The sequence below is a fragment of the Schistocerca gregaria genome, chromosome 3, assembly GCF_023897955.1.
Source record: "Schistocerca gregaria isolate iqSchGreg1 chromosome 3, iqSchGreg1.2, whole genome shotgun sequence".
Classification (NCBI taxonomy): Eukaryota; Metazoa; Arthropoda; class Insecta; order Orthoptera; family Acrididae; genus Schistocerca; species Schistocerca gregaria.
This window is the reverse complement of record NC_064922.1, coordinates 286,835,833-286,850,985: the sequence shown is the minus strand read 5'-3', so window position 1 is coordinate 286,850,985 and position 15,153 is coordinate 286,835,833. Positions and strand designations below refer to the sequence as shown.

Sequence of the window (15,153 nt, the reverse complement as noted above, 5' to 3'; positions counted from 1 at the left end):
ACACAATCCTCGTCATAATGATCAGTAGTTGGCTGATAGGCAACAAGGTGACAGCTTCAGTTAATTATCATATCCGCTTTGCTGCCAAGACTTGAACTCTATTAAATATCGTAAGTAGCAACTTGGAAGATGTACGCCATGTTGGCCACAAAATTATTGGCTGTGGAAGAACAGGAAAACACCATTTTTGATGCGTGGTAAAATATGCATCAGAAACTCGTCAATAATTTTGCTAAATGAATGTCAAAGGAGACACAAATCAGAACTGTGCACTTAGTTGGCACACATTATATCAGAGAATAGAAACTACTGCTGCTTTTTCCAGTCTTGAACTATGTCTTTCTTGCAAAAAAGTGCTGTTTTAGTTCATGTGTCTTACAGACAATCATTACATACCACTTACATTAGAATACTTTAACACATCGGAAAGCATAGTCCAAGCATCTATCACATTACTGCTTAATTTTTCCATAGTACATTACCTACATCCTCTTTCACTTATGATTTGGGCATCACTCCTCCTCCCTTTTCCATCTTACATTTTCACCTATGTCAGTTTCTGCTGGTAATTGTGACACACACTGCATACAAATCTTTCATTTCAGCACCCCTCTCAATATGGCACCCCAAGTGGCTGTTACCAATTGTAATAAATTCTGTATAGAAATCTTATAGCTGTGGCAATTCTGGCATCCCTCTATGGCAGATCTAGCATCCCTCTTAGGTCAGCACTTCAAACGGTGGCATGTTTCACTTGGGCATTAAACCGCCCCTGTGAGTGGGTGAGGGAAAAACTGAGGCAGGGAGCAGGAGCAACGATTGAAGAAATGTAGTTGATGTCTCTGAGAGAGGCAGCATGTGTATGAGAAAGGAATGTGGGAGGGAGAGGCAGCAGATGCTTGAGTAAGGAATGAGACACACAGAAATGGAACCAATGAGTTTGTGCTAAGCACAGTGACAAATGACATAGGACAGGGGAATGGGAAGGAGTGGCAGAATAGGGTAAGAGGAGAATGTAGGGAAGAGATTGAGGCCCATAGGATTACAAGAATGACATATGTGTTGCAAAGATAACTCTCGTCTACATAGTTCAGTAAAGATGGTTCTGGTCAGAAGGCTCCAAATGGTATGAGTTGTGAAGAAGGTACTGAAATTGACCATGTTCTGTTCAGCAGTGTGTTGTGCCACTAAGTGGTCAACTCTGTTCTTGACCACAGTTTGTCGGTGGCCATTCTTTTGGGTAGACAGTAGGTGGTCGTGCCCACATAAAATGGTGTGCATAAACTAAAGCAGAGCTGGCATATGACATGGCTGCTTTCACAGACGACCTGGCCTCTGACAGAATAACAGAGTTGACCACCCAGCAGCAGAATACACTGCTGAGTACAACATGCTAGATTTCAATGGCTGCTTCACTACCAATGTCATCTGGATTCTTCCCCCAAAGCACCAATTACTCTGAACAACACAGATAGGAGTTTTCCTTGCAACACATCCTTTGTTCCCATAGTCCTCCTGGCATCTATCTCAGCTAACCACTTGCACCCACATCTTCTTCTCCATAGTCACCCCTTCCCCTCTTCTATCAAATCCTCCCAATCCACACCCCCATATTATTGACCTCATATTCTGCACAAACTCTCAGGTTTCAATGTCCAAGTGTCACATTCTTATTCAACGCACTTGCTGCCTCTATCTCCCGCATTCCTGTCCCGTATACCAGCTGCTTCCTGCCAAGCTCTTCTAGTGTTGAGTGAATGATGGGCACATGAACAACACAGAAATTGTTGCTTGAAATACTCATTGTCCCAATCAGCTGAAACACTATGTGTGTGCTTTTTGTTTGTTGGCTTTAAGAAAGGATGTTGCCATAAAACTAAAACAATTCCATCCATGCACCTATTCAATTCACAATGGAAATAAGAAAAGATGGGCATCTCCAGTTTTTGGACATTATTTTCATTATAATGTTTAAAATAAAGTATCAGATGCAAACCCACACACAAAAATCTATATTTAAAAGCCAGCAGTTCCCAGTTCCCATTCCGTTCACAAACAATTAGTGCCCTGAAAATTTTGGTACATAAGACACAGAGTGTCTTAGGTAAGGAGTCCCTGCACTCTACACAGTGACAGATAATTTTAGAACTGGGGTAGCCACAGCTTCTCTTTTTTTTTTCAAATTTTAATAATTTTAACACGTATACTAAAAAAACAAAAAAACTGTTCACTGTGTGAATTATCAAGTCTACAGGATGAGCAAGCAAACCTTAGAAATGAATGGATGTTCCCAGGATCAGATTTGCACTGCATTTCATGTGAAATCAAGTTACAAACCAGAAGATGAAGATGATACTTCCTGCCCTCCTATGAAGACTGCAATGCTGATCAGCTGTCTGATGAATGACTCATTCCTTCTAAAGGTGTGTAAGTACCAGATACCTTATGGAAGTTGTGGCAGTTCATGTACTGATATTGGCCAAACGAAATAAACTGTTCCTGAGAAAAACACTGAACACCAGTGGCACACCTTCTTGCAGTCACCAGACAAAGCAGCTGTGGAAGAATGTTGCACAGATATGGGCCACTTTATAAACTAAAACATTAAGATTTTAGCTTTCACTTCATTGTTTAAAGGGAATTAAGGATATTTGATTAGTGGTACATTCGATAAATCACATGGAATTGGATGCTCGATATAATTAAATTGCAGAGAAGTTGCCAGGATGTTACTGCCACATGAAGTACATAAAGAACAAGCACTTTCTCAACCTGCTACAGAACAAGCATCTACAAGATATACCATTTCACCACTCAGTGTCACTGCGGTAGATCATAAAAGGCTGCTCTTTGCATATGATATCATTATCTTGGCTCATTACAAGGATGGGCAGTGGATACATGGTCCCACTGAAGAACTCACTAGAACTGATTGCAGAGAAATTTGACGGTGCTCTAGTGGACCTGTTCAGTCATACACTGACATCCACATATTTCCTGTACAGAAACAAATATTATGAGCAAACTGAAGGTGTAGCTATGGGCAGCCCACTGTCCCCTGTGGTTGCCAACATGTTTATGGAGAGTTTTGAGGAGAGGGCATTGGAGACAGCCACATTTACACCCACATGCTTCTTTAGGTATGTGGATGACACCTTCGTGATCTGGCCACATGGGATGGACAGGCTCAATGAGTTTCTTGAACATCTTAACTCATGCCACCCTAATATCAAGTTCACCATGGAACTGGAGAAGAATGGCCAGCTGCCATTTCTGGACGTACTAGTCCAGAGGAAAGCAGATGGATCAATTGGCCACAGTGTGTATCGAAAAGCAACACACACTGATTTATATCTGCAGCCCAGCAGCAGTCACCACCCTGCACAGAATAATGGGGTTCTGAAGACTTTGGTCCACAGAGCACGTGCTCAGTCAGACCAAGAGAATCTACCTATAGAGATAGAACGTCTCAAAACAGTTTTCTCCAAGAATGGATACACGGACAGACAAATTGAGAGGGCACTCCAACCAGCCACTATACCACAGGTTCCTGAAGAAGACCAAGATGAAGCAAAGAAGGTGGCATATCTGCCCTATGCTGGCTCTATTTCTGCCAGAATCAGTAGGATCCTCCGTAAACGCAATATCAAGTGTGTTTGCTGTCCATCCAACAAGATCGGGGGACTGCTGGGGAGTGTCAAAGACGACCTGGGGTTACGAAAACCAGAGATTTACAATATACCTTGTCAATGTGGCATGTCCTACATTGGCCAGATAACAAGAAGTGTGGAGATCAGGTGCAAAGAACATCAGAGGCACACTAGATTAAAACAGGTGACTAAGTCAGCCATAGCTGAACACTGTCTAGAACTAGATCATGCCATGAAGTATGAGGATACCAAGATTCTAGCACAAACACCCAGATTTTGGGACAGTGTTATAAGAGAATCGATAGAAATAAAAATGGCTGACGATCTTATGAACTGCAACACAGGGTACCAGCTAAGCAGAGCCTGGAATCCGGCTCTGGAATTGTTAAAGGTACAACAGGGCCAGTTGCAACAATACACAAACAGAAGAAACAGAGACATGGAGATGAAAACGAGCCCCTATCAGACTGCCAGGCACACCAGACCGAAGATGGAACACCCAGAAGTGGGCCTCGGACTGCAGAGGGAACATCCAGAGCCGCAGCAGACGAAAAACAGAGCGGCAACACTCCAACAGGTTGTGGTGAGCGGGCGCAGACTGCAGGCGGAACGCTTGGTACCCCAGACCGTAGATGAAACCCCCAGAAGCGGGTTTGGTGGGCGCGGACTGCAGAGAGAACACCTAGAACCGCAGCGGACGAAAAACGGAGCAGCAATGCCCCAGCAGGTCGCAGGGAATGGGTGCAGACCACAGAGGAAGCGCCTGCAGCCGTTGGTGGAGGGGGAAGGCCATAAGCATAAATACTGGACCAGGTCCACTCGAGGAGCAGTCTCAGGTCGCACCTGATGAAGGTTACGAGCTACGTGACTGAAATATCATGCAAGTACGATGCTGATATCCGGCAGAACATCCGACAACCCAAGATGTCATAGATCGCCGGAAAATCCTGAAGAGTTGTAACATTCTTTTCATTGTGCCTGTCTCCAGCTCAACTTGTCATCTATATGGTGAATAGTAGTCTAGGTGAGTAGTAATATATTCTTTTCACAATACTGCTGTCATTTCAACGTGGAGTTTCCACTGTTTAAATTACTATATTTGCAATAAAACCCAATGTTGAATAAGCAAAACATATTTTCTAATAAGAAAATTATAGATGATCAGCATGTTCTGTTCTATAGCTTCATAAAGCATATCCACTGTTCGTAAATTATGCAATCTGTTTCTGAACTTGATGAAACAAAAAATTTAGCCATAATCCTGGTTTATGAATGCGTAAAGGTCTGTAACAATAGACAGAAAATCCCTATTCAAATTAACAGCATACTGAGCCAATACTTTTCTGAAAATTTTGCAATAGCTTCAGCGCAGTGTGTGATTTTTCTCAGTGATAAGAGTGATTGTATTTTTCAGTTTTCCTGCTGAGCTGATAATAGATTCACAGATCAACGAAATATATTTTGGTAAAGTTTAGAAAAGAACACAATTAATATCATCACACAACACTTATACTTAAGGTTACAGTCTTACTCTTTCATTAGCAAAATTATGTTACAGTGCACTTGATACCAAAGAACTTGGGGCAACAATCCTCTGAGCATGGCTTCCTTGCCTATGTGGTGGTAGTACACCCCATACTTCATCTCCAATACTCAGATGACGAACGCCTAAGCCTTTGTATTCCACAGTACCACAGAAATCTCGTCCAAGGGTCAGTGGAAATTCTATTACAGGAGTAGAAAAATCACAGCTCTCCACTTGACGCATTTTATTTAGCAACACTGACCCATAACCACCTGAAAAAAGATGAAATAATTCCATGTTACTCTATTATATTTTATAATATATACAACCAGTGCTTGATTTGTGATTGTATGCTCTAGTACACTGTACTGGTACATCTGACGAGAAATATATCAGAACCACAGATTTTGAATGTGGTACAATAGAACTTCTGATGTGATTGAAGTGATGTACAACAAAAGTTGTATGTATCCACACAATGCTCAGAAAAGTGTTAAAATAATGTTTTAAGAAATCTAAAGTTCAAAAACATCCTCTGAAGGTCACAGCATTCTTTTTTTTTTCTTTTTTTTTCAAATCAAGCACTGCATACAACAACAAAACAGTGTTACTCTTCTGTTTGAATTGATTAACAATTGACGGACAAAAACTAAAGTAGTCTGTTGTCTCAGTACTTCTTCCACATTAGCATAAAATTGGAAGCACTTGTGGGGTCAGAAGGATGGGGGTAAGGAATACAGTGCTATCAGTCCTTCAACATATAGTTTAATAATATCATTAACTGTGTGACATAAGTGTACCTGTGCTTCAGCTCCTCCTTCCTTCTTAGCATGCAATTATTTTTCCATCTACTGTTACAAAACAGTAGAACTAATCACCATTATATTTAAGCAAATATAAACACTTTTGAGAAATATTCTTTCAATACTTTTTTGCTCGCAGGTAACAGAAGTAACATCCATTGAGTGGAATGTTTTACCAAACCCAAGTCTTCATGTAAGACACAATTAGTTTTGCAACAGCAGCAAACTTGTGTACATTGAATAGCTGCATATTAAATACAGAACTGTGAATCGTTGCATTTGGTGGTGTAGAGGCATACCTAAATTCTGAAAATCATTTTCTAACTCTGAAAAACGAAGGGTAAAAATCATTTAATGTCAATACCATCTCATTTTACACTTGTGTGCAAACCTTGTTAAAGGAGGCAAGTTATTCCAGTTCATAATTCAGTTTTATCTTATTTTTTTTCAAAAATGGTAACACTTGATTGTTCATGCAACATTACAAACAAGCAACTTAATTATTATCTCAGAAGTTTCACAGCATACCACTTAAAAAATTGTACTTAGATTTGATACTTCTATAAAACCTCAAGGTCACCAAACACTAGGCTGTTCGTCCAAAAGAAAGTAAGAAAGTGAATGGCATGTAAGGTAGTAGTGTAAGATGAAGTCCAAGGATTAAGACAGCTAAAGAAAGATCACCATGATATCAATATATTGATGTATATTAAAAACAAAGACTCGAAGACTCACCAAGCGGGAAACCGCCGGCAGACAGGCACATGAACAAGACACACAAACACACACACAGAATCGCCAGCCCTCGCAACCGACGGCCGTCTCCCCAGGAAGGAGAGGGAAAGACGAAAGGATGTGGGTTTCAAGGGAGAGGGCAAGGAGTCATTCCAATCCCGGGAGTGGAAAGACCTCCCCTAGGGGAAAAAAAGTACAGGTGTACACTCGCGCGCACACACACATACACACACACATATATCCATCCGCACATACACAGACCATGTATATGTTGTAAATAAACGACAGTGAGTGGTAGTTTCTTTAAAATATAGAAATTTCCACTTGGTCTCCTTGCAGCGACATGAGAGTGAAACTAGCTAGCACATTTTGATGTTGATCTACACTTGGCCAGTAAAGTTATCATAAGGTAACTGGCCTGTGTATGTGCGGATGGATATGTGTGTGTGTGTGCGCGCGCGAGTGTACACCTGCCCTTTTTTTCCCCTAGGGGAGGTCTTTCCGCTCCCGGGATTGGAATGACTCCTTGCCCTCTCCCTTGAAACCCACATCCTTTCGTCTTTCCCTCTCCTTCCTGGGGAGGCGGCCGTCGGTTGCGAGGGCTGGCGATTCTGTGTGTGTGTTTGTGTGTCTTGTTCATGTGCCTGTCTGCCGGCGGTTTCCCGCTTGGTGAGTCTTCGAGTCTTTGTTTTTATTATGTTTTCCCCGTGTGGGGGTTTCTTTCTATTTTATTGATGTATATTCTTTGATATTAAGTGATTACTATATCTGTTTTCCATCACATTAAGGTAATCTAGCTGCCCTTATGATAACTTTACTGGCCAAGTGTAGATCAACATCAAAATGTGCTAGCTAGTTTCCCTCTCATGTCGTTGCAAGGAGACCAAGTGGAAATTTCTATATTTTAAAGAAACTAACACTCACTGTCGTTTATTTACAACATATACTTTATGAGTCTTATTTGTGTGTGTTTGCTAGTTGCCAAGAGTTGATGGCCATTTATGATCTACATAGTAGAGCTTGCCATTTGGCTTGGTAAGCACCAATGCCTGTACAAACAGTCCTCATTATTTCTCTGGTATTAACATCTCTGTTCTGGTGAGGCAACAATGAAATGCAAAGTTAGGTAACCTTTCAATCTTGAAGGGGTCACAACTTCATACTTTCTGCAACCTCTATCGCAACTTAGCCACACTGCATAGCCATACCTGAGTAACTGTGGACAGTGAATATGCATAAATGGTTCAAAAAACTATGGAAAACTCTGAATGTTTCTGCACAACCTTTAACCTATTGCTTAACAACTTCTAACTTTTGTAGATGGTTGCATTCTTCCTGCACTGTCAATTTAACATTTTTTTTTGTACTACTGTACAGTTTTAACCATAGATCATTTTCAAGCATCTACACATTTGTACAGAATACATCAGTCAAAAATTAGCGAATGAAGTATTGAGCTGAAATTATAAAAATCATACAACAAAGACAGTTGCATGCGCAATATGCAATCATTTAAACATTTTGTCACAGCTGTGAACCGAAAGTTTTATGAAAATCATTGTTTGAATTTTTTAATTCCATCATAAAACAAGCTATAAAATTTGAATCCAATTTTTCTAGTTTAAAACCTATCACAGACTTAAGGTAATTTTAATCACGGGGTAAGATGGACAAACTGCTACGGTTCATCAGAATGTTTATCAACAATCAGATTGGGACACTTTTCTTAAAAATGCTCTACTGAAGTACCTATTTTATCAGTACTACAGGATGCACATTATCACCTAAAACGTCAGAACAGTCCTTGGACACAATTCAGCTTTGACTATTAGCAACAGGTCCAACCAAACATCACAAAACTGCAGCTTACACACCACACAATCATCCCAATATACAACAGGAGCTGGTAAGCAAACTTAATGTAATATTCTTTCAGCATCATTATCTGTTGTTGGAAACAAAGCGAAGAGTTACTTACCAGACCATACTACTCTCTGCCAATAATCAGATCTGTGTTTTATGGTCTACATATACATCTACGTGATTACTCTGTTATTCACAATCAAGTGCCTGGCAGAGGGCTCAATGAACCAACATAAAGCTGCCTCTCTACCGTTCCACTCTCGAATGATGCACAGGAAAAATGAGCACAAGCCCTGATTTCTCTTATTTTACTGTGATGATCATTTCTCCCTATGCAGGTGGGTGCCAATAGAATTTTTCACAATTGGAGGAGAAAACTGGTGACTGAAATTTCACAAGAAGATCCCATCCCAACGAAAAACACCTTTGTTTTAATTATTGCCACTCCAATTCACGTATCATGTTTCTGGCAGTATTTCCCCTATTTTGCGATAATATAAAACAAGCTGCCCATCTATGAACATTTTCGATGTCATCTGTCAGTTCCACCTGATGAGGATCCCACCTTGCACAGCAATAATCTAGAATAGGGCAGACAAGTGTGGTGTAAGTAAGTCTCTTTAGTAGACCTGTTGCAACTTCTAAGTGTTCTGCCAATTAATCGCAGTCTCTGATTTGTTCTACCCACAGCATTATCTATGTGATTGTTCCAATTTAGGTTATTTGTAATTGTAATCCCTAAGTATTTAGTTGAATTTACAGCCTTCAGATTTGTGTGACTTATCGCCTAATCAAAATTTAGCAGGTTTCTTTTAGTACTCATGTGAATAACTTCACACTTTTCTTTATTCAGGGTCAATTGCCACTTTTCTCACCATACAGATATCTTATCAAAATCATTTTGCAATTCATTATGATCATCTGATAACTTTACAAGACAGTAAATCACAGCAGCAATTGCAAAGGGCTACTCAGATTATTTCCTACATCATTAATATAGATTACGAACAATAGAGGGTCTATAGCACTTCCTTCGGGAATGCCAGTTTTTACTTATGTTTTACTCGATAACTTTCTGTCTATTACTACGAACTGTGACCATTCTGACAGGACATCACAAATCCAGTCGCACAACTGAGGCGATATACCATAGGCATGTACAGTCTGATTAGAAGACTGCTTGTGGGGAACGGGTTCAAAAGCCTTCTAGCAATCTAAAATTATGGAATCAATTTGACATCCCCTTTCGAAACAATCATTACTTCATGAGTATAAAGAGCTATTTGTGTTTCACAAAAATGATATTTTCTGAATCCATGCTGACTGTGTGTCAATAAATTGTTTTCTTCGAGGTAATTTATAATGTTCGAACACAATATATGTTCCAAAAACCTACTGCAAATCTATGTTAGTGATATAGGCCTGTAATTCAGCAGATTACTCCTATTTCCTTTTTGGGTATTGGTGTGAATTGAGCAATTTTTCAGTCTTTAGGTATGGATCTTTCTATGAGCAAGCTGTTGTATATAATTGCTAAATATGGAGCTATTGTATCAGCATACTCTGAAAGGAACCTGACTGGTATACAATCTGGACCTTGCCTTTATTAAGTGATTTAAACGGCTTTGTTACATTGAGAATATCTGCCTCTATGTTTCTCATCTTGGCAATTGTTCTTGATTGGAACTCAAGAATATTAACTTTGTCTTCTATGGTGAAGGAGTTTCACAGAAAACCATGTTTAATAACTCTGCTTTAGTGCCTCTTTCATCAGTGACTTCACCCTTGTTATCGTGCAGTGAAGGTATTTATTGTGCCTTGCCACTGGTGTGTTTTATGTATGACTAGAATCTCTCTGGGTTTTCTGCCAGATTCCAAGAGAGAGTTTCATTGTGGAAATTGTTAAAAGCATCTCGCATTGAAGTACACGCTACATTTTGAACTTCTGCAAAACTTTGCCAATATTGAAGATTTTGCATTCTTTTAAATTTGGCATGCTTTATTCCTTGCTTCTGCAACAGCTATCTGGCCTGTTTTATGTACCATGGGGAATCAGTACCATCACTTATTAATTTCTGTGGTATATATCTCTCAATCGCCGTCGTATGTTTTACAGATTTTTTGTTGATATCAGGTAATGCAGCACACTTTATAAACAAATTAGAAGTATTTTGAATACTTTTGAACCCACTTAGGGTTATTAAAAAAAATTACGAAGAAATTGATGCACATTTTCCCCAAAATGCTTCCTCAAATTGAGGTACCATTTAATCCAATGTCATACATTTGAAGAAGACCAAATTTTTACCAGATATGCATGACATGATGGCTGAGGTACTAGACCTATTTAATTTCACCTATTATGTATATAAAAAATGGAAAATCCGGAATGGAATGTAACAATACTAGAGAAGTAAAGTTGCTACTCACCATATAGCAGAGATGCTGAGTCGCGATACGCAGAATAAAAAAATTCACACACTCATAGGTTTTGGCCATTAAGCCTTTGTCAGCAGTAGACACACACACACACACACACACACACACACACACACACACACACACACACACACACAAACTTGTACACATGTCTGCAGTCTCAGAGAGCTGAAACTACAGCTCTCCAAGACTGCAGACGTGTGTGCAAGTTGCATTTGCACATGTGTGTGTGTGTGTGTGTGTGTGTGTGTGTGTGTGTGTGTGTGTGTGTGGGTGGGTGTATGTCTGTCTACTGCCAACAAAGACTTAATGGCCGAAAGCTATGAGTGTGTGAATCTTTTATTGTGCCTATCGTGACTCCGCATCTCCGCTATATGGTGAATAGCGACTTTCCTTCTCTGGTATTATTATGTATATTACATGGATAAAGAATATCACATCTTACACTTTAATTTTTATAATTTTTTTCCTAATAAAAATGTTATTTTTTCTATAATTTAGTCGATTCTGCAATAAAGCTTAGGTCTACTAATAAGTATGGACTACTGCAAGTTACAGGAAAAAATTAGAACAATGCTTTGTAAACTTCAGGAAATATTTGTACCTGAATACTGAAAAACCCAACTTGTGAGGAATTGCGAAAAAAGATATGAGTCCAATTAAACTGTGCCTCAGAACATTCCTGAAGCTTAAGTTTTCATCCTGCAGCATCTCTTCATCTTCAAACTTCCTCTTGGCATTCCTTTTAGCAGTGCTTGCTTCTTTGGTGACTTGAAGAGCAAATCTTTCAGCTTCAAGCACCCATTGTCTGTCACATGCAAGCAGTTGATCTTCCCTATTAGAGCCACGTTTTTTGCCTAAATTTCTCAGGACTTCCTACCTTCCTATCACTGAAACATATCACTGCACCTAGTACACCAACTTTTAATGTATTTAGTCCTACAAAAACATTCTTGGGTAATTTTCCCATGTGCAATAGTTGAAACTTTTATTTGCACTCTGAGTGTCCTCATGGAGACATTTACTAAACAAAACAGGATCACTCAGATCTCTAAAAATTGGTTTTATTTCATTCATAACAGGCTCAGGAAGAGAATGCTTATAATGGTGTATTTGACCACTTTCTTTTGCTTTTTGGTAACCACACCAAGAATCTGCTCCTTTAGGGCAAAGTTTGTGAACAGGGTAGTCATCTGTGGACAACTTATGAAAGTAAGTGGCCCATACAGTTTTTCTCATTGCTGTACCATCATTCAGAGCTGCAGTTTGTCTAATGGCCAGTCCATAATAACTCTGAAGACTATTTCAGTTTCAGTCAATCTGCCTCAGCCAGACAGATTTTCCTTCAGATAGCAACTTTCCTTTCATGTCTCTTCATAGCTTTCTCAATCTAGCACCCATCCTCTTTTTCACATGTCAACAACACTCCAGTTTTGTTATCAAGGTATCACCATAAACATTGAACTCATTAATTTTATTGAAAGCTTCAGAGTCCCCATCGCCTAGATACTTCATACATTTAACGTTATAAACGGGCACCAACCTCCGAAATATTTTTAGAGCTCCATCACACTTCACACCTCCACTGTAACCATCATAATTCTTAGAACACTGATGTTCAATATGACCTTCAGTGTTACCATGGCAGGAATGGCAGTACATAGATAAGCACTCAACATCAACAACTTTACCATTCTCCAGAGAAGTAACACTTACACCACCATTCAAGGAATGGTGGTCTTGACATTGCCATGTCTCATCAAGTGCAACAGCAGTGTCTCTGGTTCCACTAATATTTACAGTTTCTTCTACTGCATGTTTCATAGATGCTTTAGACACAACTGTCAAAGCATCTAAAAGTATTTTTATGTACTTGCTGAATCTACTGGAGGAGGAATGTCCATTAAATCACAAAGCATTTGAGTAGCCTTTTTCCTTTTCCTATTGCATGCATTGCATACACTAACTTCAAATTCAAATCATATGAATTATGCACAGTGTTGGGAGTCATTTTCGAGGTAGATTTATAGATTTATTGCAGGATTTATGCAGCACAAATAATTTTGACGCTAAACCCTTCCTGCTACTTTGTTGTTCAGTTATTTCCAGTCAGCCTACACCATCACATTGTTTACATTTCGTCACTTCCTTTATCAAAGAAGATAAGATGCCCGCATCAACAACAACTGCTTTAAAATTTGGTATATATAGGTCATTTTTCATCTGAAACCCTATAATGTAGATGTCAATGTAATGAGGAAAGACTATAGAATTTAATAAAGCCATTCAAAAGTTTAGATTTTTCCACCATTTGTAAGTAACCTGTACCCTTAAGAGCATTTTTATCAGCTTTTTTAAATAGATGTACTTTTTGTTTCTTTTTGACGGTTGTGGGTGTTACGGTATTCAGCCTAGCAGCAACTGCCTTGTGGTCCCTAATCCCTGTATCCATCATGATACTCCATATTTGTCCAGTTTTATTTGTTGCTAAGAGGTCAAGTATGCTTTCACAACTATTTACACTTCGAGTGGACTTATGAACTAATTGTTCAAAATCATTTTCTGAGAAAGCATTCAGTACAGTTTCAGATGATGTTTTATGCCTGCCACTGGTTTTAAATGTATAATTTTTTCAGTATATCGACGGTAGATTGAAGTCAAGTCACCACTGACTATAATTGTGTGAGTGGATTACCTATTTGAAATGTAACTCAAATTTTCTTTGAACTGTTCAACAACTGTATCTTCTGAGTCGGGAGGGGTTTAATAGTTTAGTCTGATTGTCAAGTATAACCTCTGCCCATACTATTTTGCAGGGACTATCTACTTCAATTTCACAAGAAGGCAAACTACTTCTGACAGCAATGTATACTCCACCACCAATTGTATTTAATCTATCCTGTTAGGTTGTTTGAAAAAATTTCAGCTGAACTTATTTCTGACTTTAGGCAGCTTTCCGTACCTATAACTATTTGAGCTCCATTGCTTTCTATTAGGGCTTGGAGTTCTGGTTCTTTCCCAACATAGCTATGACAATTTACAACTATAATTCTGATTGTTTCTACAACTATCGTACTGTGTTTTACCTGCCTCCTTTTAGATGGACACCCTTTCTGTGGTTTCCTGAAACCCTCTAGCCCAAAAAACCGCCCAGTCCCTTCCACACAGCCCCCACTACCTCTGTAGCTGCTTCCTGTGTGTAGCTGACTCCTGACCTATTAAGGCAGAACCCGGAAACCCACCACCTGATGGTGCAAGTCAAGGAATCTGCAGCCTACACAGTCATAGAACTGCCTAAGCGTCTGATTCAGACCCTCCACTCAACTAGGAATCTGCAGCCTACACAGTCATAGAACTGCCTAAGCGTCTGATTCAGACCCTCCACTCAACTCTGCACCAAAGGACCACAGTCCATTCTATCGATGATGCAGTAGATGGTGAGCTCTGCCTTAATCTCGCAAGCAAGACTAGCAATCTTTACCATTTTTCGCTAGCCGCCCGATACCAGAGAGAATCTCCTCTGATCCAAAGCAACACTAGTCATTGGTACCGATATGAGCCACCACCTGCAGTTGGCTGCACCTTGTACTCTTCATGGCATCCGAAAGCACCCTTTCCACATCTGGAATGACTCCCACCGGTATGCACATGGCGAGCACACTGGCTTCCTTCCCTTCCTTGGCAGCCATATTCCTAAGGGGCTCCATTACGTGCCTAATATTGGAGCTCCTAACTACCAACAAACTCAACCTCTGTGAATGCCCAGACCTTGTGAGCTGAGAAGCTTCCTCTGGAACAGGGTCGACAACTGCATCTGGCTTAGAGAAGCCCAAAACCTGTTCATCAAACAAACTGGGGAGTCCATACGACTGGCCCCTCAGAAAGTCTTTTGCTGCCTGACAGACTTTGGAATGATCTCCCACTCGACCACAGGCGAGTGGTCAGCCTCAGTGCAGGTAGTACCCGGAGTGGCCACAGCAGTGGACCAATTGGGGGACATGTGGGACATGCTCGACATCCCTCACATCACCACATCTGACCCTCCACAGAGATGCCCATAGGCAACACGCTCAAGCTGTGTGACGGAAGCCAACAGCACCTGAAGCTGTCAGCAAAGGGTCACCAACTCGGCTCGCAT

General features: G+C 40.1%; 1 protein-coding gene across 1 annotated transcript in view; it reads right to left on the bottom strand.

Moving 5' to 3' along the window:
* Positions 1–15,153, bottom strand: part of LOC126353765 (reticulon-4-interacting protein 1 homolog, mitochondrial) — a 78,589-nt gene that overhangs the window by 20,110 nt on the left and 43,326 nt on the right. The window contains exon 2 of the mRNA XM_050002846.1: positions 5,221–5,447. Within this exon, the coding sequence (XP_049858803.1) occupies positions 5,221–5,447 (227 nt within the window). The remainder of the gene's footprint in view (positions 1–5,220; positions 5,448–15,153) is intronic.